The sequence below is a fragment of the Miscanthus floridulus genome, chromosome 1, assembly GCF_019320115.1.
Source record: "Miscanthus floridulus cultivar M001 chromosome 1, ASM1932011v1, whole genome shotgun sequence".
Classification (NCBI taxonomy): Eukaryota; Viridiplantae; Streptophyta; class Magnoliopsida; order Poales; family Poaceae; genus Miscanthus; species Miscanthus floridulus.
Genome location: NC_089580.1, coordinates 3580615 through 3603803, shown reverse-complemented (window position 1 = coordinate 3603803; position 23189 = coordinate 3580615). Strand labels below are relative to the sequence as shown.

Genomic DNA, 23189 nt, shown 5'->3' with positions numbered 1-23189 from the left:
GCGCGGGAAACGCACACACTCATTGAGTCACAGGACTTTGACCTGTGAGAAAGAGCATGCACTCACGTCGTCACTGGGCCATCTGGCCCGGTCCAACAAACAACAGTCCGCCTACCGTGTTAAACGGAACAAGAGGCCACAATAATTTGAAATAGGCCTGCCGTATAGGTCGGGCCAGATGGGCTGGATACCATGTGGGCCATCAGAGACTGCAATGTTTGTTGTTGTTAATGGGCCGTAGCAGGCTGCTTTCCCTGCTGCTACGAAAACATATCGACAGTGCGTGTACGTGCTTCAAAATCAGCAACAACATTCTGCCCCGGATACCATAGGAGGATACGGGTGTTTGTTTTGCTGGCTAATTTGCGAGAATCTTTGTCTGGACAGTCTTAGCCTGCTTCTACTAAGTCAACCTATGGTTGTTTGGTTTGTTGTACTGTGTAAGTCTGGGTAGCTTAACAACGTGTTTGGTTGCCTGATTTATTTGATACAGTCACCTCTTCTCAAAATTGGTAAGTTTACTCTTTTTGAGGAATTTCTTCGAACAAGTGGTGGGCATCCTTCCCTTATCAATTGCGACTTGTATAGCGTTCCGGAGCAAAGACGACAAAGACAAACACCGTTCAAACGCACATCCTCATCACCACCGTCCAAGACCAAGAAGACAGCCGCCGCACTGGGGGATTGGGTAGATGGAACCGCGGCGGCAGGATTCGGGTGGGGGGCAGCGGCCTCTTCCTCCGGCATCCAGCGCTGCTTCGGCAATCAATCTATAGCTCGACTACTCAAGACGCACCTGTGGCCGTGGCTTGCAAGCGCCCATTGCGCGGGCTCGAGTGGAAGAGCCCCCTCGACGCCGCCGTGCACCATCTCGAGGCCGGCGAGATCCGCCGTCGCGCCCCTATGGCCGCCGCACCACCCACCGTTGCCCGTCGGCATCCGCACGCTGCAAGGGTGGACGACGGCGTGATGGAGAAGGGCATCCACAGGCTGCAGGGTGGACGACGGCGCGATGGACGACCGGCGTTGCGGGCGGTGAGGTGCGGCTGCGGTGCGAAACAGGACGGGAGGTGAGGGGAACGAGCACGGGCGCTGGCTCGGGCCTGGCTCATGCCAAAATTGGAGGCTTTTACCCGTGTACCCTTAAAAAAGATGCCACACTCCTGCGTACCCCTTAAAAGTTGGTCGTCACCTACATGCCCTCGCTTGAACTTTTCTTTTCCCTCACGCCATTCCGTCAGCATTTGCTCCTAACGGTGAGTAACGGCTCTGGAGAATGACTCAGTTGCCCTTGGGCTTGTATGGGCGTCTGAACTTTTTCATTTCCCCTGTGCCATTGCCAGGCCAATTGGCTTTGGCGCCAGAGACGCCGCTGTTGGCGCCAAAGGACAGGGATTTGGCGCCAAAGAGCCTGCCCTTCTCCTCCTATATATTGGCGCCAAAGGCCAGGGAGTTGCCACTCTCTTGAGCCCTCTCTCTTTGACAGCCATGTCACAAGGTAGCAGCAGCTATGGTGGTGCGCCAAGGCGACGTGTGCTTTGCCCGAACTACAATGTGCTCGCCAATCGCTTCATCTCGACGACCAGGGCCAACCCCAACCGAACCTTCACAAGTGCCCTTATTTCGCGGTTTGTGCTTCTCTCTTTGGTCAACATTGTTTGTCTTTCCCTCTTTGCTCAGTCTCTATGTTGGATTTCAGATTGGAGGATGTCAGTACTATTAGTGGGAGGATGAGATGGGGGAGATAGCTACACCAATCCAAGCAGTTCCACTGCAGGCAGTGGCAGCACCTGGTGGTTTTCCCACAGCTCCTCCTCTGGCCATCTTGCAGGAAGGTTCCCAGGCAGCTGTAGTTGAAGGCCATGCACCAATGGACAAGAGGGTGCAGCAGCAGCTTAGGAGGATTGAAAAACTTGTGTATTTGTGCTTGGTGCTTGCTTTGTATGCTATTTTCAAGAAGTAGGCTGCTGTTGTGTGTGTGTGTATGTGAGTTTTCATAGATGTATGGATCAATCAATGCATGAATGAATACATGAATGAATGAATGCTTCTCATGGTTCATAACAACATTAAGACAAAGAAACTAACAGTTCACTCATCCATCACATAACTGGTAGCATAAAGTGTCTCATCACCAACAGCATATGGTGTTTGATCACATCACTTACAGTTTACATATAGAAACTAAATTACTAGAGTTTGTTCACATCACTAACATGAACCATCAATTCAGATAAGGTTTTTCATGATAGCCCCAAAAGAACATCAAAGTACCAAAAGATCATGCGTCAGGCCAAAAAAAGAACATCACAGCACCAATAGAACATCACTAGAGTTTCTTACTGCAACTTCTTTGGTGTCAACTTCTTCACTGCTCCCTTATTTCTTCTTGGTGTGCATTGTGGATCCACAGGCTCAAGTGGGAGGTCATCAACTGGCTGGCTGGGCTGGGTGTCCACTGTAATGGAGTCCTCATTGAAAGGAACCAGATGCATAGATAAGAGTGGGACTGGATCATTTGAACCAGTTCTAGACCTGACAGTCAACAGTATGCATTAGATTTCCACCTGGTTGAAATGAAAAGGATGAGGCAAAGAACAGGTACCTTGTAGACACACTAGTAGGAGCTGAGGTTGAACTAGTGGTAGCTGGTGCTGCACCCTTATGTTTCTGTGAGGAGGTTGAAGAAGAGGATGACTTCCTCTTCCTTTTGTTATGGATGGCATTTGCCACTGCCTCATTGAATGGGAACTGCATCTGGGATGGCTGGGCCACCACAAGACTCCTCTCTATGTTGCTTGCTGCAGCCTTCTTCAACCTCTTCTTTGGTGTGCCCCTACAAAGGAAAATAGATTAGCTTCTGTGTATGCAAAGCTATGTACATGCAAAGGTAGCTATATGCATAGGACAACAGATTACCTTGCTGCCTCCATTGCAGCTATGTCTTCTGGGTTCCCATTCTTACAAGTGTACCAGTGATGGCCCAACTGATGACAGATGGAGCATTCATGTTTCTTTAACTTCCTCTGGCTCCTGCCTCCCTCAAGTGCAGATTTCATCCTATTCTTTCTCCTACCTCCACCTGTGGACTTTAGAAGAGGAGGGTTCAAGAAAAAGCCTGGTTCTACCTCTGGCCACATGCTCTTATCAGGTATGCTAGGGATGGAGCCGTCATATGCAACTTTGAAATTGTTGACAGAGAAGTACTCATCCAGATAGTCTTCAAGCTTTGCGCCAGGAATTGAGGTAATGTATGCAATGGCATGCTTGCATGGGATTCCTGACCCCTGCCAAACCCTACAAGAACAATTCTTGTCTGCTAGGTTGACCACAAACCTGAACCCAGTTCCTTATAGACCTTTAGCACATAGCTCTGCCACACCTTCAGGTGAGGCTGTGATGACATCTATGTCCAAGTTGTGTCTTCCCTAAGCCTCTGCATGATATGGGGCATAATTTTGCCATTGAGCTTAGCAGCTACCCTCTTCCTATGGTTCCACTTGATCAAAAGCATCTGCCTTATAGTGTTCAGCAAGTCATCTAGGTGCTTACACTTTTCTGGTTTGACCCAGTTGTTGAAGGACTTAGCCAAATTGTTTGTCACATAGTCAACCTTTGACAGTGTGGTGTACTGGCTCCTGGTCCAAAGCTTCTTGTGGTTCTCTTGCAAGTACTTCATTGCTTCTAGTTTGGCTGCAGCCATTGCTTCATAATGCTTCTTAAACATGTATGGGCTCCATGAATATGAGGAAGCTCATAAGTGATCATCAAACACTCTACCACTATACCTCTTCTTGAAATTCTGTACTAAGTGATACATACATTCTCTATGTTCAGTTGTTGGAAAAACTTGACTGACTCCATTCATTACTGCCTGCCCACAGTCTGTATGCAATGTCATGCCTTCTGGAGTGCCTATTGCCTCCTTCAATCTCTCCATGAACCAGATCCAATTTTCATTGGTTTCAGAGTCAATCACACCAATAGCAACTGGATACATCCAGTTGTGGGCATCTACTGCACATGCAACACACAACTATCCCCTAAATCTCCCTATCAAAAAGGTACTATCTACTGCAAGATATGGTCTACATCCCCTAAGAAATCCATCAACACATGCTTTCAGAGCAAAAAATAGCCTGTTAAACCTGATCTTATTATTGATGGTGTGATGATCAATGACAAGAACTGAACCAGGACTAGATTGTTCTAACTGGGCCTTAAACCTAAACAAATTGTGGAAACTCTTGCCCCAAGGCCCATAAAGTTGATCCATTACAAGGTATTTACCTTTGTACACTTTCCTGTAGCTGATCTGAACCTTGTACAGATCCTTCAGCCTCCTTTGCAGCTCTTTTGCACCAACATTTCCATCCTCTTTCAACCAATTAATTACCTTGCTGCACACCCAAAACTGACTAAGTCCAACACATGATCCTTGTCTCCTAGTGCTCTGGCAGCCATTTCCATGCTCATGTGGGTTCACCTTCACCTAGAAAAAAGGTTGAAAAGAAACACATGTTAGCAGCTAGGTACATGCAAGGAAAACAGGTAGCAGTCAATACCACAAATTGAACTAACACATCACCTGAATGCCATGTCCATCAGCTGAAGTTGAGGCATGCAGTCTCCACGGGCATCCCTCATTCCTCATAGAACAATGCACCGTATACCTCCCTGTATCACTCTTGTCAATTTCATAGTTGAACTCATGTTTAACAGCATGACTAGCTAAAGCAATCTTAAAAGAAGCCATATCTGGGTAGATAGTTCCCACTGTCATAGGAGGGTCATCTTTGTCATATTCAACATCAGGAAATTGAAATTGCTCAGGCTCCCTATCAGTAACTTCCTCATCAGAGGATTCATCTATTTTTACTTCCTCATCTGCCTCGTCACTGGTTTCATCATCAGAACCTGACTCAGCACACTCCTCATCCCTATCAGCAACTTCCTCATCAGAGGATTCATCTATTTCTTCTTCCCTTTCTTTACTCCCCCCTTGGCTCTGAGAACTGGTAGGAGGAGGTGGAGGGTGGTTGGGACCAAGATCAATATACAAGCCTTCATCATCAATCCCCATATGCTCATTCATTAGATTTGGGTTAGCCAGGAACTCAGGTTGGCTTGGTTTGGGTGGCTTAGACTTGGATGTTTGCCTTGGTTTGGGTGACTGAGACTTGGATGGTTGCCTTGCTTTGGGTGGCTGAGACATAGATGGCTGGCTTGGTTCTGCTATGCTTGGAGAAATAATTGAAGGAGTGAATGGGGGCTCAACAGATTTCCTTGGGCTACCAGACTCCCAATCAGGAAGCACAGGCTGAGTACCAGGACTATGATATGCAACAGTCAACAAGCATGTTCTGGTTGCCCTATTTTTTTCAAACATTGCTAGCATCTCTTGGTCATTGCGCACATGTATGTGAACTTTACTATGCATGCACCAGTAAAACAATGTGGTTACATCGCCATAGCTAGGAGGATACTTGTCAACCAAATCTTCCATAAGCCCAGTTAACAAAGTTCTGTCTACATCCACCACTTCATTCACAGAAAACCACTTTGCACGACAATTGGGACCAACAATCCGTATTTCTAGGTTGTAACTACTGTTTGGGTCCATCCTACAGATGAACAAGGAGCACGTAATCAATAAACCCTAAACACGATTCGGTAGCGCAATACACTAATGCAATCAACATCAATACAAGGAGGGGCGAAGTCAAGGAGGGAGGAGGAGCGGTACTCAACCCTTCCCGGAACCAATCCGGCCTCTCGCCGGGTCCGTTCCACGGCATGCCTGCTCCGCCTGACCGTCTTGCTCCACGGGGCTAGGATTTCGAGGGCGGGCCGCCAACACCGACTGCCGCCGTCTCCAGACCCACCGCCGCTAGGGTTCGCCGCCGCGTCCTCCCGCGCTCGGGTGAGAGAGTGAGGAACGAGAATGGGGAGAGACTGAGAGAGAGGCTCGGGTGAGACTGAAGGAGATGCGGCCCAATATGTCAGTGACCCAGAGGGCAAGGGGGATATTTTTCTAGCCCGGTCCCACATGTTAGAGCCGCCAAACGGCCAAAACCTAACAGAATGCTGACGGAATGGCGTGAGGGAAAAGAAAAGTTCGAGCGAGGACATGTAGGTGACGACCAACTTTTGAGAGGTACGCAGAAGTGTGGCATCTTTTTTAAGGGTACACAGATAAAAACCTCCCAAAATTGACTCGAGGAAACCAGTCGGTCACCCAACCAAGCACACCTATGTTCATACGGCATAGCACTGTGTGTCTGTATCTTGCATACACCATACGCCATGCAAAGGTACAATGACATCACGAGTACACACTACTAATAGCCGCTGTTATTCGACGACATCACGACGACAGGCACCTTGAGTTTTTTTTTCCCGATGATGAATTGACATTGGCGTTTACTTTACCGAAACGATGATGAATTGATGGAGTTTCCTGGGTCAAGCTCTGGGTACGGACTTACGGCAGTAGGTAGGGGTAGCCACCTGGCAGTACCACTACCACCTGTCTTTGCATAGCATGGGTACGGTGGCCAACCCTGCAAGCGATCCTTCACGTCTCAGTCAGTCACACATGCATGTGCAACTGCCTTTGATGATCTGTAAAGTAAATACTAGGGGATGTTTAGTCCCCAAACTCCTGAATTTGGCACTATGCAAAAAAAAGATTTCTCGGTCACATTAAACTTGCGGTACATGCATAAAGTACTAAATGTAGACGAAATCAAAAATTAATTGCATAGTTTGATTGTACTTTGCGAGACGAACATTTTGAGCCTAATTAGTCAATAATGAGACAATTATTACCAAATACAAACAAAATGCTACAGTGCACTACAGTAAATTTTGCGGCCCCAATTCGGTCCGACTAAACAAGGGCCTAGACACCAATGCAATTATGCAAGGCAGGGGAGAAAAGGAGTCTGGGAGAAAGACGAGAAACACAGGGTAAGAGAGTAATCTTGACACACATGCAGCGCAGCTTGCTATCTGAAATGATCTGCACCTGCAGCAACCTTGCAAGGTAAGCATCAGCCAATCATGACATGGAAAATTCCTTCGAAAATGATTGTATATACCACGACCTTTGCATGACACCTGGCTCCATCTGCTATCCTTTTTTTTTGTTGTAAAGTCGTAACTTATTGATCCGCGGGAGAAAAGAAGACCTAAAAAAGACACTGGGTAAATGTTCATTTTGGAATCCATCTCAGTCATGCGTAAAATTGCAAGAGTTCAACCAAATGTGCTGTGGCATAGCTACTACTACAAGTTATACCAGTTATATAACTACAAATCATACTACTACAACGTTATTTAGCGCCCTGTTCGCTTGGGCTTGTTTGGCTTATAAGCCGTACTTTTTTTAACCAACGAACAGTATTTTTCTCTTACACCAAATCAGTCAAACAGTACTTTCAATCATGGCTTATCATCTAAACAAGCCCAAACAAATAAGGCGTGGACTTGTTACGTACACTAGTTGCAGACTAGCTCATTCCATTTGCACCCAGCGGCACTCTGCAAGGTACTCCGTAATTCTGATGATTTATTTATTTAATCCCTAATCGACACAGCAATGGATAAGTGACACAAGCCTGACAGTTAGCGATAGATCCAGACAGCACGTGCTTTCCAGCCTATCCAGCATGACAGCATCCTCTCGCATAAATCATTTGTTGCATATAGTATATTTATTAATTGTTTAGCACCTTCTTCGGTGGGTATATCTATATATTTTAATTTTGTATACAAGCTTGCCAAGTCAGATACGGATCAAAGCTCCGGGCAGCCGGATCTTGAATCCTTACGCTCGACTAGCTTCGACACACACACACACACACTGAATCTGAAGAAAACACAATTGGATGTACGTAGAAATTAAATCCTGATCTCATATTGAAAGGAATTCAGCCTAGCCTTCAAGTCTGCAAAGGAACTTTTCTCAGGGAGATTAAGTTTCTCTCCAACAGAGTAAAACAGTAGGAAAGCTCAAGCCTTTGATCAAGAGTTCCTACCTAGCATAAGTGTCATAAGTGTCAGGAGTAGCCTCATCTTTTTGTGTTTCTTGAACTCTGGTCGGCTACCCTGTACTCTTTACTTTGTTTTTACTATTTATTAGTCAATAAATTTGCACTGTAAGGGCGTAAGCCCTTCCAGTTTCCTCAAAAAAGGAAATTAAATCCACGATCATATATATATATAGCTCAAGTAAGTAAGCAAGCAAGGTTGCTCGTAGCAACATGAGAGGCTAGAGTGAGCTTCATCCAGTTTTTTTCATGATTATCAAGAAGGCGCGCACCAAATCCAACCTGCATGAACAATGCATATATACTTAGGGGGTGTTTAGTTGGGCAAACTTTGCATAGTGAAGATTCCCTACTGTAGCATTTCGTTTGTATTTGTGAATTATTGTCCAAACATTGACTAATTAGGCTCAAAAGATTCGTCTCGCAAAGTTAAAGCAAACTGTGCAATTAGTTTTTTATTTCGTCTACATTTAGTACTCCATGCATGTACCGCAAGTTTGATGTGACGGGGAATCTTCTTTTTGCATAGTGCACTTTTTAGGAGTTTGGAGAAACTAAACAAGGGCTTACCGGGAAACACGTTCAAACAGAAAGAGGAAGAGGCACTAGCTCAGTTATGAAGGTTGGAGTGATAGATAGATGTAATAAAGGGAATTCAAAAGTTTGGATATGGTGTGTGCCAAACCATTTCGAAATGAAGCCATCACGCCTGAAATGAAACAAATCCTGAGTGACCAGCAATCCATCACCAGCCTGTTCGTTTGGCTGTGGCTTGTCGTAAACGATCGTAAATTTTCAGCCGGAACAGTATTTTTCTCTCACACAAACCAGCCAGCAGTACCTCTTCACGAACCAGCAACGATACGAACCAGCCAACCGAACAGGCCTGTGGACATCATCATGAATGAAACAAATAATATATAGTATATAATATACGGACTACGGGCGGACCATGCATGCAAGGTCTGGTCCCTCCTCCCATGCCATATTGCCATGCATGATCTTCGATCTGCTACAGCAAAACAACGTTCAAATCACCACGCTTTGAATCGAACGGGACAACAAGTAAATTTGGAAACCCCACAGATTAAATGGTGGCGTGAAAACATTAAACCCACCCTGTCTGCAGCACTACCAGTACCACCTGAGACCGTACGTAAACCGCAGTCAATTCGGCCATGGCTGTGCGATACGTATACGGTGGCAGATCGATCTGAACCGTCCGAATCTGTCATCGGATGGCTGTGCGATGGCGACGAGGCTGAACTGTTCAAGCGTACGAGTATGATGTAGGGGGGGAGGGGTGCTCAGCTCTGTGTGTCTTGGGAAAGGAAGTAGCAGTAATTCTAGCTAACCCCTTGTTTAGTTCACCAAAACTCCCAACTTTGACACTATGCAAAAAGAAGATTTCCCGTCACATCAAACTTGCGGTACATGTATAGAGTACTAAATGTAGATGAAATAAAAAACTAATTGTACAGTTTGGTTGAACTTTGCGAGACGGATCTTTTGAGCCTAATTAGTCAATGTTTGGACAATAATTCACAAATACAAACGAAATTACTACGGTGTTTGTCGTCACATCAAACACTTTGCAAATACAGAATCGACACCGATCCTGATTGTTCGTTGGCCTCGGATCATGTGCCCCAAAGCTTGCTTTATTGTGGTTAAAAAGGGGGACTGACCATGGCCAGGCCAGACAGATTTGACGCCAGCTGAGTTGTGCCATGTGTGACTCTGGTAAAACAATAACCTATCAGGTTCACAACGGGAGGGGCTGGCTGGGGTTGGGGGAACTCGACCACCACTCAACAGTCACCACATGCCGCACAGCTCTGCCTCTGACCACCGATACTTGGTCAAAGCTACCGATCCTTCCTGGCGATGGCGTGGCGTCATCGTTATCATCAGTGGATCTCAGTGAACTAAGGCGGCGTTCGGCTGGTCTGAAAAATTCAGAGCAGCCGGCTTGTCCGGCTTATTCTCCTCACAATGCTACAGTGCATCTTTCAGCCGTTAGCAGAATCAGCCCGGAACTGAAGTGCATGGCGGTGGCGCGCCGGCATTGTTGCCTGCACGTCAATCGGAGTGTTTCAAGCACAACTGAAGTGCATGGAAATTTCAGTGGGTTATTTTTACCTGGACAACCTGTTGTTGTATTTTCTCGAATATGTAAAAGGTTTACGCATCTTTGTATTAAAATCGAGAAATAGTGAATGTTACAACGACGCGCCACACTAGGGGGAAGTGTTATGCAATCGGCTCTGCCCTCCTGGACAACAGTTGTTGTCAACGATGGGGCAAAACAAAAGGGTTTCAGGATCAGATTCAGATCGTCGGCAACGATGGCTGTCAGTCTGTCGCTTCTTGCCTATGGCTCTCAAGCTTCAATCGACATTTGATGATGAGCAATCAGCACCAAACCTCTCAATCCACCATTCATCCATTCGTTCAGGTTTCGGAGCTCAGACTTCCATTCAGCATGTCACATCGCGCCACGTGGATACGCCCTTGCGCAGGCAAACGAACCAAGTGCGCGCCATCGACGTGCGTACCCGCCTGGATCCCCCTGCCGGCTGCCGGTCCTGGTCCTGGCCCTGGGCTGGCCTCTCCTGCTAGTTATTGCAGGCGTGATCTGCCGCGCGCAGCGCTGCTGCATCGCACATGCCCATGGCCATGGCGCCCGCTGCTCGCTGTGTAATATATTCCATTCCATTCCACTCCACTCACTGTTCCCCTCCGCTGCACTCATCCACTGCTTCCGCACGCAGCTTCCACATGCCGGCCCTCGCCGTGCCGTGAGCGTCAGGCCAACCATTCGTGACCAACCAGCTTCCGGTCTCTTCCTCTGCAAGCCAGCCGACGATGCGGCCGCACCGCCGCTGGGTCAGTGACAGTGACACCTTCTGATTCTGCCGCCGCAGCCCGCAGTACGCAGATGGGCAAGGCAGGCAAGTGGCTCCGAAGCTTCCTGCCGGGGAGGAGGGGCAGGGACAAGGCCGGGCCGCTCGCGCAAGCGGCGGAGCCGCCCGACCTGGCGCTGGCGCTGCCGCTCCCTGGGGCGGCCACGACGACGCCGGCGTCCACGCCCGGCGCCAAGGAGAAGCGGAGGTGGAGCTTCCGGCGCCCCTCCGCGGCGGCGGCGTCGCCCGGGTCGGCGGCCAAGGACGCCGCAGCGCAGGGCCGCCTCGCGCCCTACGGCTTCCTGGAGCCGCGGGTGGTGGACCCGGACCAGCACGCCATCGCCGTCGCCATCGCCACCGCCGCCGCGGCCGAGGCGGCCATGGCGGCCAAGCAGGCTGCCGCGGCAGTCGTCAGGCTCTCCGCGTCCGCGCCGGGGTCCAAGCGCACCGTCATCGGCATCGATGAGGCCGCCGCGATCAAGATCCAGGCCGTCTTCAGATCCTACCTGGTGAGCTGGCGATGACTTATCGCGGTGCCTGCGTCCACTGTTGACTTGACCTCGATCGCATCGCGTCGATCCTTGGGCTTCGTGGCGTGACGTGACGTGTCTGTGTGTGTGCCCGGCTGCAGGCGAGGAAGGCGCTGTGCGCGCTGCGGGGGCTCGTCAAGTTGCAGGCGCTGGTGCGCGGCCACCTGGTGCGGCGCCAGGCCAGCCACACCCTGCGCTGCATGCAGGCGCTCGTCGCCGCGCAGAACAGGGCGCGCGCCGCGCGCCTACGGATGCTCGAGGACGAGAAGCCCGTCCGGACGCCGCGGACGACGCTGACCCGGCGCAGCTCGCCGCACCACCCCCGGCTCCGGCACCACCAGGTACGCGACACTACCCGACACGTCAACATAGCCAGCCAGGCAGCCAGCCATCCGAACGGGGGAGTCTGACGGGCAATGCGCGTGCAGGACGTGGCGGAGGAGAACGTGAAGATCGTGGAGGTGGACACCGGCGCCGGCGGAGTCGAGGCGCGCGGCACGCCGCGCACGTCGTCCCGTCGCAGCAGCTGCTACGCGACGCCGCTGTGCCGCACGCCGTCCAAGAACGAGCTGTACCAGAAGATCTCGCCGACGCCGTCCGCGCTCACCGACGCCAGCGCGCGCACGTACAGCGCCCGGTACGACGACTTTTCCTTCGCCACCGCGCGGGCCTGCCCGTACCGCTACGCGTCGTCGCGGCAGCAGCAGCACCAGCACGACGAGGCCGCGGACGACAAGCCCGCGGCGGAGCACCCGCTGCTCGTGCCCAGCTACATGGCGAACACGGAGTCGTCGCGGGCCAAGGCGCGGTCCCAGAGCGCGCCGCGGCAGCGGCTGTCGGTGTCGTCGTCGTCGTCCGCCACCGAGGCGGCCTGGCAGCCCAGCGGGCGGCGCAGGGCGCCGCTGGAGGCGCAGGCGCAGGCGACGCCCGGCGCGCGCGGGCTGGTGGCGCCGGCCAGGTACGGCCCCGCGCGCGTGCAGCGGTGCCCGTCGCAGGCCAGCGCGCCCGGGGCGTGCCCCTGGGGCGCCAGGCTCGACCGGTGGAGCGCGTCGGCGCACGACAGCGAGTGCGGGTCCACGAGCACGGTCATGACCGCCGCCACCACCACGTACTGCTGATCACTGACCGCCGACAACGCCGGCATGGCTTAGAGGACCTCGCAGTCGCAGGCGACTAGGCGAGCTCTGACTCACTCACATGGTTTCTGTACTGCAGCTGGAAGATGAAAAGCTGCCGTGCCTGTAGGCTGTAGGGAATGGGACGTCAGGATGCTGCTGTAGTTGCTGCAAAATCTGTATGTGTCATGTATTACTGTCGGAGTGTGATGTTCCTAGGTTTGGATAACTGGATGAGACTGGTGTTTTTTTGCGTGCCGAGAATCAAGCAAAGGGCTCTTGTATTACTGTCGGAGTACCTCTAGTTTTGTCAAGTCCTGATACTCGTAGACCAACTGAAGCAAGTAGCGGAGACTACGGAGTGAGCAGCGTTCTTTCCTTGAACGATCTTTTTTCAGATAGACTGATAGAGAGGATGCTCTGTCGTTCGTCGGCAAACAGAGGACGCTTTCAGGAAACTGTTGCTGACGACGAGTCATGTTTGACCTTCCTATGCAATCGGACTACCCGTTACCATAGATGCTCCTGCACATGAGGACTGGTGCTAGGTATTGCGGTTCAGATTGTCTGACTTGCTGAAGCTAAGTGACAGCAGACTTACCCCATGTCCGATGCCCTCCGTTTCTCATCCAATCGCTGATAAGAAAAGCAACTTTTCCACTCAAAAAGCCCAAGCTGTGGTTCTGGCCCGGATACAGCTCAGCTCGGGATTATTTGTGAAATACACAAATAACAGAGTTTTACCAAGTATTTTCACAGCAGAATTAAACTAGCATTTTACTAAGTATTTTCAATAATTACGTGCTCCAAATAACCAAAATGAACTCCACCAAATGGCACCACTCCATCATAAAAAAATATATATTAGGCATAGAATTGTTAGGGCTAAAAACAAAATAATCTTGCTAGAAGAATTTGCCAAAAAAAATCCTTCCATGTGATAGCAACCTAAAGAAGATCTTGAACACATGTATAGTCATGGGTGTTTAGATCCAGGGACTAAAGTTTAGGAGGTGTAACATGGGGGTGTCGCATGGGGTGTTCGGATACTAATAAAAAATAAATTACAGAATCCGTCGGTAATCCACGTGTCGGTGTTTTGTAAACCAGACTAGTAAACTTATATGATTGCCGCGCTGCTTTAGGAAGACGATGGTAGCATCAAATAGACACGAGGATTTATACTGGTTCAGGCCGGAGTCCTACGTCCGGTCTCAGAGATGATCGAGTGCGTGTTCCTCGCTTAAATGCTATGAAGTTCTTATAATGGGGAGTGCAAGAATGGTGGAAGAGATGAAAGGACCCATGCTAGGCGAAGGGCTACCCGAAGAGAAGCTCCGGGAGCCCTACTATGATGGTGAATGAATGGAATGGTAGAGGATGTGAGTCGTGTTGCCCTGACGGTCCTTATATAGAGTTTGGGGCCATGGCTCATACAAAGAGGAGGCTCTCCCAACCGAAGGATCGTGAGCCTTAGGGAGGTCCTAGCTAACTTGGCTTGCAAGCTACACTATTTTTTTGTGCTCGTCCGGTCGTGGCTATCGTCATGGTCTTGTGACCATGCTGCGGCAGGGTGTGACGTAGTGTCACTGTGTCGGCCGTGGCGGCACTGTGGGCATGGTGATGGTTCGCCAACCATCCTATGCGGCATGGCCTCCGTTGTGGTCTTCGTCATCATCGTCTTGTCTCCCGGGGCATCGTACGGGAGTTGGTGGCCACCCTGGGTCGCCGTTGTCCGTCTTGTCTTGAGGAGCCGCGGACCATGCCCCCAGCTGTCGAGGTCGGGGCTCGCAGCCAGTCTGGATGGCTTTGATGTCGTGGCCTTCGTCACGGATCCCATCCCGTAATGGGTGGGACCGTATATCCGTATCACTGGGCCGTGTCGTAATGGGGAGAGGTCGTGTGCTTTGCGAATGCCGCGCGGCTAGGGCTAGAGGGAGAGGTCGTGGCTAGCCCTGGCCCTTGCATGCGGTCTAGCTTGCTCGGCTTGACTAGGCCTCGGTCGTTCGAGCCTTCGCCAGCTAGCGCATTGTAGGCCTCGTGGCCTTCTATCTAATCGGTGCCTTGAGACACCCCGGGTTATAACCCCGACACCACGAGACGAATTTATTAAGCCGAATTAATCCGTCATTAGCATATGGTTACTGTAGCACCACATTGTCAAATCATAGACTAATTAGGCTTAAAAATTTCGTCTCGCAAAACAGTCTCGATATGTGCATTTAGTTTCGTAAATAGTCTATATTTAATACTCCATACATGTGTCCAAGCATCCGATGGAACATCGACTAAAGTTTAGAAGGTGGAAACAAACATCCCCTCAATTTCGCTAGAACCCTACAAAGACAACGGAAAGAGTTAAAATTGAAGATGAATTAATAGTCAATTCTACATAATCGAACAATTGTATTATCGAAACTACCATTATCATAGCTGTGAACCTAGTGAAGGCGAAGGTATTAGCATTATCCATGGATTCTTGAGTTTCTACACCGCCATTCACTTCATGCTGCATAAAGCATCCAATCTTGTTTGTTAGCTCAGACGCGGCCGGAGTTGGGACCGACGACATCGCGAACTAACGGACCTGCACGGCCGGACGATGCGGGCACGGCAGGAGTGGGGTAGCCGACGACACAAACACAGGGGAAGCTGGGGCAATCGATTGAGCGGATGCAGGCGAAGACCGGAAATCATCGGCCCGAACGTTCTTTTTTTCATATTCTTCTCATGTTTTCTTTTTTATTTTTCCTATATTCCATAGTATATGGTATACACATGATGTCCTATGATGTATTTTAGAATACTGTTTTCCTAAATCAAGAATATTTTTTGGCGAAGACGGAACATTGTTTTTTGAACCTAGAACATCGCCTTTGTTTCATAATAAAATAAACTATTCTATCTTTATGAAATAAATGTTCATTAATGAAAATTTATCTAAATATATTCATGTGGGTCTTGTTTGAAGCATTTATTATAAGAAGCACAATGGTGCAATCAGAATTTAATTTAGCTCACTTTTAAGGGCCTGTTTGGATCCTACCTCTAAACTTTAGAGCTATCAAAACTTTAGAGCAATTTAGCTCACTTTGAGATCTAAAGCTCCACTGTTAGGTGGCCTAAAGTTTAAAGCTAATTTTAGATCACATGTTTGGAGCTTTAGCTCTAAAATTTAGAGCTCTAAAGTTTAGATGGGAGTATCAAATAGGCCCTAATAACATGCATTAGATGGGCGTGATTAGGTAGAACTAAGCCCGCACAAATTTTCTACGGCAGAGGACATGCCCGAACGGCTGGACCCCAGTGAAAGCAATTTTTCAGTGCATACATGCTGAGCGTTGTTATCCGGGCCATCCACGTAGCATATCGAGATATGTGCCCTCCAAATCAGGAGTGTTTCACGTTGGGGAGTAATGGAAACGGGGATCCCGATCTTCCGTTAGGTAGAGATAACTATCGTTGCGGCGGAGAATGACACACCGATCCGGCTTCAGATCGAAAGATCGAACCCTGCAATCTTAGCACCATAACTCCTTTGGTTATCAACCAAGACACGGATCCAGTTGACCTCACCAAGAAAGCTAATCCCTGCTTGCGCAACAAAGAACACAAGCAAGAACAAGAAAGAAAGCAACCAAATTATAGATGAATGATTAATCTCATGAAGTTGGGGTCTCAAACTGATGAACGGCAAAACTGTTCTTAATAGATTAATCTAAGCAAAACCCAAAACCTAATAGCGGCGGTGGTGTATGATTATAAAGGTCTTAGGGTTGTCGCCTACCCTAGACGCGCCCCCCTAATGGGCCCAAACACGATACACGGTCCAACGGACCAAAAGACGGTGTCGCAGCACCTTGGTAGATTCAGGACGCTGAATTGTTTCGATGATTCCCGTTGATTCTGAAGGGCTTTTAATGTGAGACCACTTGGATTAGCTTCCTTATCAAATTAGCTTTCTAACCATATGTGGATTGTCGAAAACGTAGTCTGGATGCGTCTTGGGTGATCAGTTTAAGGTAGACTGGTCCTGGAGGCCGAAACAGACTCGAAATCATGTTGGATCGGGCCTCCGGTTTTTGTTGGACGTCCTTGCTGGTCATCATCGCCTCCACCACGTCCTCTAGGTCCCTCATGACCCTCTCCAATGTTCCTAAGCAAGATAACATCATTAGGTAGTAGTCTATTATCAAAAGTATGAAAAGGATCGCTTAAGAACGAGCTCACATCTAAATTGAGTTGACACATTCGAGCCCGGGTCATTGGACCTTGCATGACGGTTGGAGGATCAGTGGGTACATCCAAAGGAGTGATGTCCTCATATGGGAGAGTGTGTTTCATATTGGGTAGAGTGAATAGCACAAATCTCAAAGCAGTTTTGGACGGCGCAGATAGCATGCTAAGCATGGTCGTGTACACGCTGCAATAGATTTTTGGACCCCAGCGAAGACGAGCAGTGGCCGGGTCCCGCCAAAAAATTTACCGCGTGCCGTCCATATATCCCGCATGGCTGCGCAGCGATTTTCTCCTGAGTGGCAGCGAGCGTATTTCTCCCGAGTGGCAGCGAGCGTAGCGGCGGTATCTGGGCCAGACCCATAGCTAGGCTTTGTTTCTAGGGCTAGAAAAGCTATTTCGTTTGTCAGCCATTGGATGAAGAATGGAAGGCATCGGGGATAGGGTAAGTCAGCTGTGACTTAGCTTCAGTAAGTCAGACAATCTGAACCCGCCTATAAGGGGTTCAGATTGTCTGACTTACTAAAGCTAAGTCACAGCTGACTTACCCTATCCCCGATGCCTTCCATTCTTCATCCAATGGCTGACAAACGAAATAGCTTTTCTAGCCCTAGAAACAAAGCCTAGCTATGGGTCTGGCCCAGATACCGCCGCTACGCTCGCTGCCACTCGGGAGAAATACGCTCGCTGCCACTCAGGAGAAAATCGCTGCGCAGCCATGCGGGATATATGGACGGCACGCGGTAAATTTTTTGGCGGGACCCGGCCACTGCTCGTCTTCGCTGGGGTCCAAAAATCTATTGCAGCGTGTACACGACCATGCTTAGCATGCTATCTGCGCCGTCCAAAACTGCTTTGAGATTTGTGCTATTCACTCTACCCAATATGAAACACACTCTCCCATATGAGGACATCACTCCTTTGGATGTACCCACTGATCCTCCAACCGTCATGCAAGGTCCAATGACCCGGGCTCGAATGTGTCAACTCAATTTAGAGGTGAGCTCGTTCTTAAGCGATCTTTTTCATACTTTTAAGAATAGACTACTACCTAATGATGTTATCTTGCTTAGGAACATTGGAGAGGGTCATGAGGGACCTAGAGGACGTGGTGGAGGCGATGATGACCAGCAAGGACGTCCAACAAAAACCGGAGGCCCGATCCAACATGATTTCGAGTCTGTTTCGGCCTCCAGGACCAGTCTACCTTAAACTGATCACCCAAGACGCATCCAGACTACGTTTTCGACAATCCACATATGGTTAGAAAGCTAATTTGATAAGGAAGCTAATCCAAGTGGTCTCACATTAAAAGCCCTTCAGAATCAACGGGAATCATCGAAACAATTCAGCCTATAGAATCTGCCAGGGTGCTGAGATTAATCATTCATCTGCATTTTGGTTGCATTCTTTCTTGTTCTTGCTTGTGTTCTTCGTTGCACAGGCAGGGATTAGCCTTCTTGGCGAGGTCAACCGGATCCGTGTCTTGGTTGATAACCAGAGGAGTTGTGGTGCTAAGATTGCAGGGTTCGATCTTTCGATCTGAAGCCGGATCGGTGTGTCATTCTCTGCCACAACGATAGTTATCTCTACCTGACGGAAGATCGGGATCCCCATTTCCATTACTCCCCAACGTGAAGCACTCCTGATTTGGAGGGCACATATCTCGATACGCTACGTGGATGGCCCGGATAACAATGCTCAGCATGTATGCACTGAAAAATTGCTTTCGCTGGGGTCCAGCCGTTCGGGCATGTCCTCTGCCGTAGAAAATTTGTGCGGGCTTAGTTCTACCTAATCACGCCCGTCTAATTCATGTTATTAGGGCCTATTTGATACTCCCAGCTAAACTTTAGAGCTAAAGCTCCAAACAGGTGATCTAAAATTAGCTTTAAACTTTAGGCCACCTAACAGTAGAGCTTTAGATCTCAAAGTGAGCTAAATTGTTCTAAAGTTTTGATAGCTCTAAAGTTTAGAGGTAGGATCCAAACAGGCCCTTAAAAGTGAGCTAAATTAAATTCTGATTGCACCATTGGGCTTCTTATAATAAATGCTTCAAACAAGACCCCACGTGAATATATTTAGATAAATTTTCATTAACGAACATTTATTTCATAAAGATAGAATAGTTTATTTTATTATGAAACAAAGGCGATGTTCTAGGTTCAAAAAACAATGTTCCGTCTTCGCCAAAAAATATTCTTGATTTACGAAAACAGTATTCTAAAATACATCATAGGACATCATGTGTATACCATATACCATGGAATATAGGAAAAATAAAAAAGAAAACATGAGAAGAATATGAAAAAAGAACGTTTGGACCGATGATTTCCGGTCTTCGCCTGCGTCCGATCAATCGGCTACCCCAGCTTCCCCTACGTTTGTGTCGCCGGCTACCCCACTCCTGCCGTGCCCGCATCATTTGAGTGGTTAGTAATGCCTTTTGGTTTAACCAATGCACCTAGCACTTTCATGCGCTTAATGAATGAGGTTTTTAGAGCTTTTATTGGTCGTTTTGTGGCAGTTTACTTTGATGATATATTAATTTACAGCAAGTCTTTTGATGAACATATGGATCACTTATGTGTTGTTTTTAATGCTTTACGTGATGCACGTTTATTTGGTAACCTTGAGAAGTGCATCTTTTGCACGGATCGAGTTTCTTTTCTTGGCTATGTTGTAATTGCACAGGGAATTGAGGTGGACGAGATGAAAATTGAAGCCATAAAGAGCTGGCCGATTCCCCAAACCGTCACACAAGTGAGGAGTTTTTTTGGTCTTGCAGGATTCTACCGTCGCTTCGTCAAAGATTTCAGCACCTTTGCTGCCCCGTTGCATGAGTTGATGAAGAAAGGGGTGGCATTTCATTGGGTAAAGGCACATGAGGAGTCCTTTGACACTTTGAAGGACAAGCTCACACACACACCAATGCTGCAACTTCCAAATTTTGGTAAGACTTTTGAGCTAGAATGTGATGCTAGTAGAGTTGGCATTGGGGGCGTTTTGATGCAAGATGGTAAACCCATTGCTTACTTTAGTGAAAATTACATGGTCCTGTTTTGAATTATTCCACGTATGATAAGGAATTGTATGCCCTTGTCCGTTCTTTAGAGACATGGCATCATTATTTGTGGCCTAAATAATTTGTTATTCATTCTGATCATGAATCACTTAAGTATCTTTGCTCTCAACATAATCTGAATCGTAGGCATGCTAAATGGGTTGAATTTATTGAATCTTTTCCTTATATTATCAAACACAAGAAAGGGAAGGATAATGTGATTGCTGATGCTTTGTCTAGACGATATACATTGTTGTCCCAACTTGATTGTCGGATTTTTGGGCTTGAATCAGTAAAAGAACAATATGCGCTTGATCTTGATTTTAAGGATGTGTTGCTAAATTGTAGAGTGGGACGTACATAGAATAAGTTTATGATCAATGATGGGTTTTTGTTTAGAGCTAACCGCCTATGCATTCTAGTTGGCTCCGTTCGTCTTTTGTTGTTGCAGGAGGTACATGGAGGCGGATTGATAGGACATTTTGGAGCTAAGAAGACAGAGGAGGTGTTGTCCACAAATTTCTTTTGGCCTAGGATGAGGCAATATGTAGAACAGTACGTGGCTCCATGCACCACATGTCAAAAAGCTAAGTCGCGGTTGAACCCACATGGTTTGTATATGCCTCTTCCTGTTCCTTCTACTCCTTGGGCCGATATATCTATGGATTTTGTGTTGGGTTTGCCAAGGACTAAGAGGAGGAGGGATAGTATTTTTGTGGTGGTTGATCGATTTTCTAAGATGGCATATTTTATTTCTTATCATAAGAGCAACGATGCTGTTCATATTGCTGACCTTTTCTTTCAAGAAATCGTTCGCTTGCTTAGTATGCCTTCTACTATTGTTTCTGATCGCGATGCCAAATTCTTGAGTCATTTTTAGCGCACTTTGTGGAATAAATTGGGGACCAAGCTGCTATTTTCTACAACATGTCATCCCCAAATTGATGGGCAAACTAAGGTGGTGAATCGAACATTGTCCACCGTGTTGCAAGCAATTTTGAAACGCAATTTGAAGATATGAGAAGAGTGTTTGCTGCATGTGGAGTTTGCATATAATAGGGCGGAACATTCCACCACCAAGGTAAGTCCTTTTCAGGTAGTGTATGGTTTTAACCCTCATGCTCCTTTTGATCTTTTGCCTTTACCTACCACTGAGTGAACACATAGTGATGCTAGAGAGCATGCTGAATTCATTCATAAGTTGCATGAAACAACTAAAGCAAATATTGAAAGAATGAATGAAAAGTATAGAATTGCTGGTAGTAAAGGTAGAAAAGAAATTAAACTTGAACCGGGTGATTTGGTTTGGTTACATTTGAGAAAAGATAGATTTCCTGAGTTACGTAAGTCTAAATTAATGCCAAGAGCAGCTGGTCCTTATAAGATAATTGAGAAAATAAATGATAATGCCTACAAACTTGAGTTGTCATTCGAGTTCGGGGTTAGTCCCACCTTTAACATTGCAGATCTGAAGCCTTATTTGGGAGAAGAAGATGAGCTTGAGTCGAGGACGACTCAAATTCAAGAGGGGGAGGATGATGAGGACATCACTCCTTCGGATGTACCCGCTGATCCTCCAACCGTCATGCAAGGTCCAATGACCCGGCCTCGAATGTGTCAACTCAATTTAGAGGTGAGCTCGTTCTTAAGCGATCATTTTCATACTTTTGAGAATAGACTACTACCTAATGATGTTATCTTACTTAGGAACATTGGAGAGGGACTTAGAGGATGTGGTGGAGGCGATGATGACCAGCAAGGACGTGCAACAGAAACCGGAGGCCCGATCCAACATGATTTTGAGTCTGTTTCAGCCTCTAGGACCAGTCTACCTTAAACTGGTCACCCAGGACGCATCCGAACTCCGTTTTTGACGATCCATATATGGTTGGAAAGCTAATTTGATAAGGAAGCTAATCCAAGTGGTCTTACATCAAAAGCCCTTCAGAATCAATGAGAATCGTCAAAACAAGTCAGCGTCCAGAATCTTCCAGGGTGCTGCGACACCGTCTTTTGGTCCGTTGGACCGTGTATCGTGTTTGGACCCATTAGGGGGCGCATCCTGGGTAGGCAATGACCCTAAGACCTTTATAATCATACACCACCGCTGCTATTAGGTTTTGGGTTTTGCTTAGATTAATCTATCAAGAACAGTTTCGCCGTTCATCGGTTTGTGAGACCCCAACTTCGTGAGATTAATCATTCATCTATAATTTGGTTGCTTTCTTTCTTGTTCTTGCTTGTGTTCTTCATTGCGCAGGCAGGGATTAGCCTTCTTGGTGAGGTCAACCGGATCTATGTCTTGGTTGATAACCAGAGGAGTTGTGGTGCTAAGATTGCAGGGTTCGATCTTTTGATCTGAAGCCAGATCGATGTGTTATTCTCTGCCACAACGATAGTTATCTCTATCTGACGGAAGATCGGGATCCCCATTTCTATTAAGTGGTAATCAGAGCTAACGTATACCGTTAGGTTCTCATTTATCCTCTAGTTTTGAGTGTTTTGCATTCGTCCCATAGTCCAGTGCTATACTTGTTTTTTCCTGTCCTAGAGCCTTCCACACCATAGCCTTTGCATATTTCAGTTTCAGAGTCCGTCATGTTGAGTTTGTGTCCTAGTCGAGGTCTTGTTGCTAGTTAGGTCATGTTAGAGTCCAGTTTGTGTGTTTTCCCCATCGTTTTCATCAAATCTTTGCTTCGATGACCAATTTTGCGCACACTGTTGCCGTTTTGTCCTCTAATTCGGAGTCAATTCTTAAAACTGGTCTAGTTTTCGTATACGAACTTGTATTTCGACGTTCCATATATTAAAATCGATCAGAAAAAAATTTGGATCCGTCCATCCCTGGCGTTGCTGGGGTTGAAGAATTTTAATTTGGTCAAAAACTGGTCACAAGATCCTCTTTTCGTGGTCACAAGCTTTTTGTCGTTTTTGAGCACGTCTTCTAAAATTTCCATAGGCCACGTCTTTCACTTGTTTAAGCTCATATTTTCTGTGGTTACTTCTTTTGTACTCCTAAGTGAAGGAAAAATATCAAAAAATAAAAATAAAAAGTCGAAATTTTCCAAAAAAACAACGGCAGTCCAAAAAATAGAAAAAGAGGGGCAAAAGAGGAACAATATCTAGAGGAGCACATAGAGAAGGCCAAAGTGAGCTGTGTTAGTGTGTGATGTCTGATTTCTTATTTGTGTTGCTGTTGCCATCCACCATACTTATTTTTCACACCCCTGTCATCTTGCTATCCACCATACTTGTTTGTTAAACACCTGGCACTTGGAACATTT

General features: G+C 47.4%; 1 protein-coding gene across 1 annotated transcript; it reads left to right on the top strand.

Moving 5' to 3' along the window:
- The first annotated feature begins 10296 nt into the window (after positions 1-10296).
- LOC136471255 (protein IQ-DOMAIN 19-like) lies at positions 10297-12892 on the top strand. Its single transcript, XM_066468989.1, has 3 exons — positions 10297-11469; positions 11592-11831; positions 11919-12892. Exons 1-3 carry the CDS (start codon positions 10996-10998, stop codon positions 12606-12608), a joined length of 1404 nt encoding a protein of 467 aa, XP_066325086.1. The 5' UTR covers positions 10297-10995; the 3' UTR covers positions 12609-12892.
- Positions 12893-23189: the final 10297 nt, after the last annotated feature.

What these genes read in the sequence shown, in the direction of transcription:
- LOC136471255 (XM_066468989.1), top strand. Translation starts at nt 10,996, where the DNA reads ATGGGCAAGGCAGGCAAGTGGCTCCGAAGCTTCCTGCCGGGGAGGAGG. An exon ending in CCGTCTTCAGATCCTACCTG is followed by an intron (nt 11,470 to 11,591) that starts GTGAGCTGGCGA and finishes GCCCGGCTGCAG; the next exon opens with GCGAGGAAGGCGCTGTGCGC. An exon ending in CCCGGCTCCGGCACCACCAG is followed by an intron (nt 11,832 to 11,918) that starts GTACGCGACACT and finishes ATGCGCGTGCAG; the next exon opens with GACGTGGCGGAGGAGAACGT.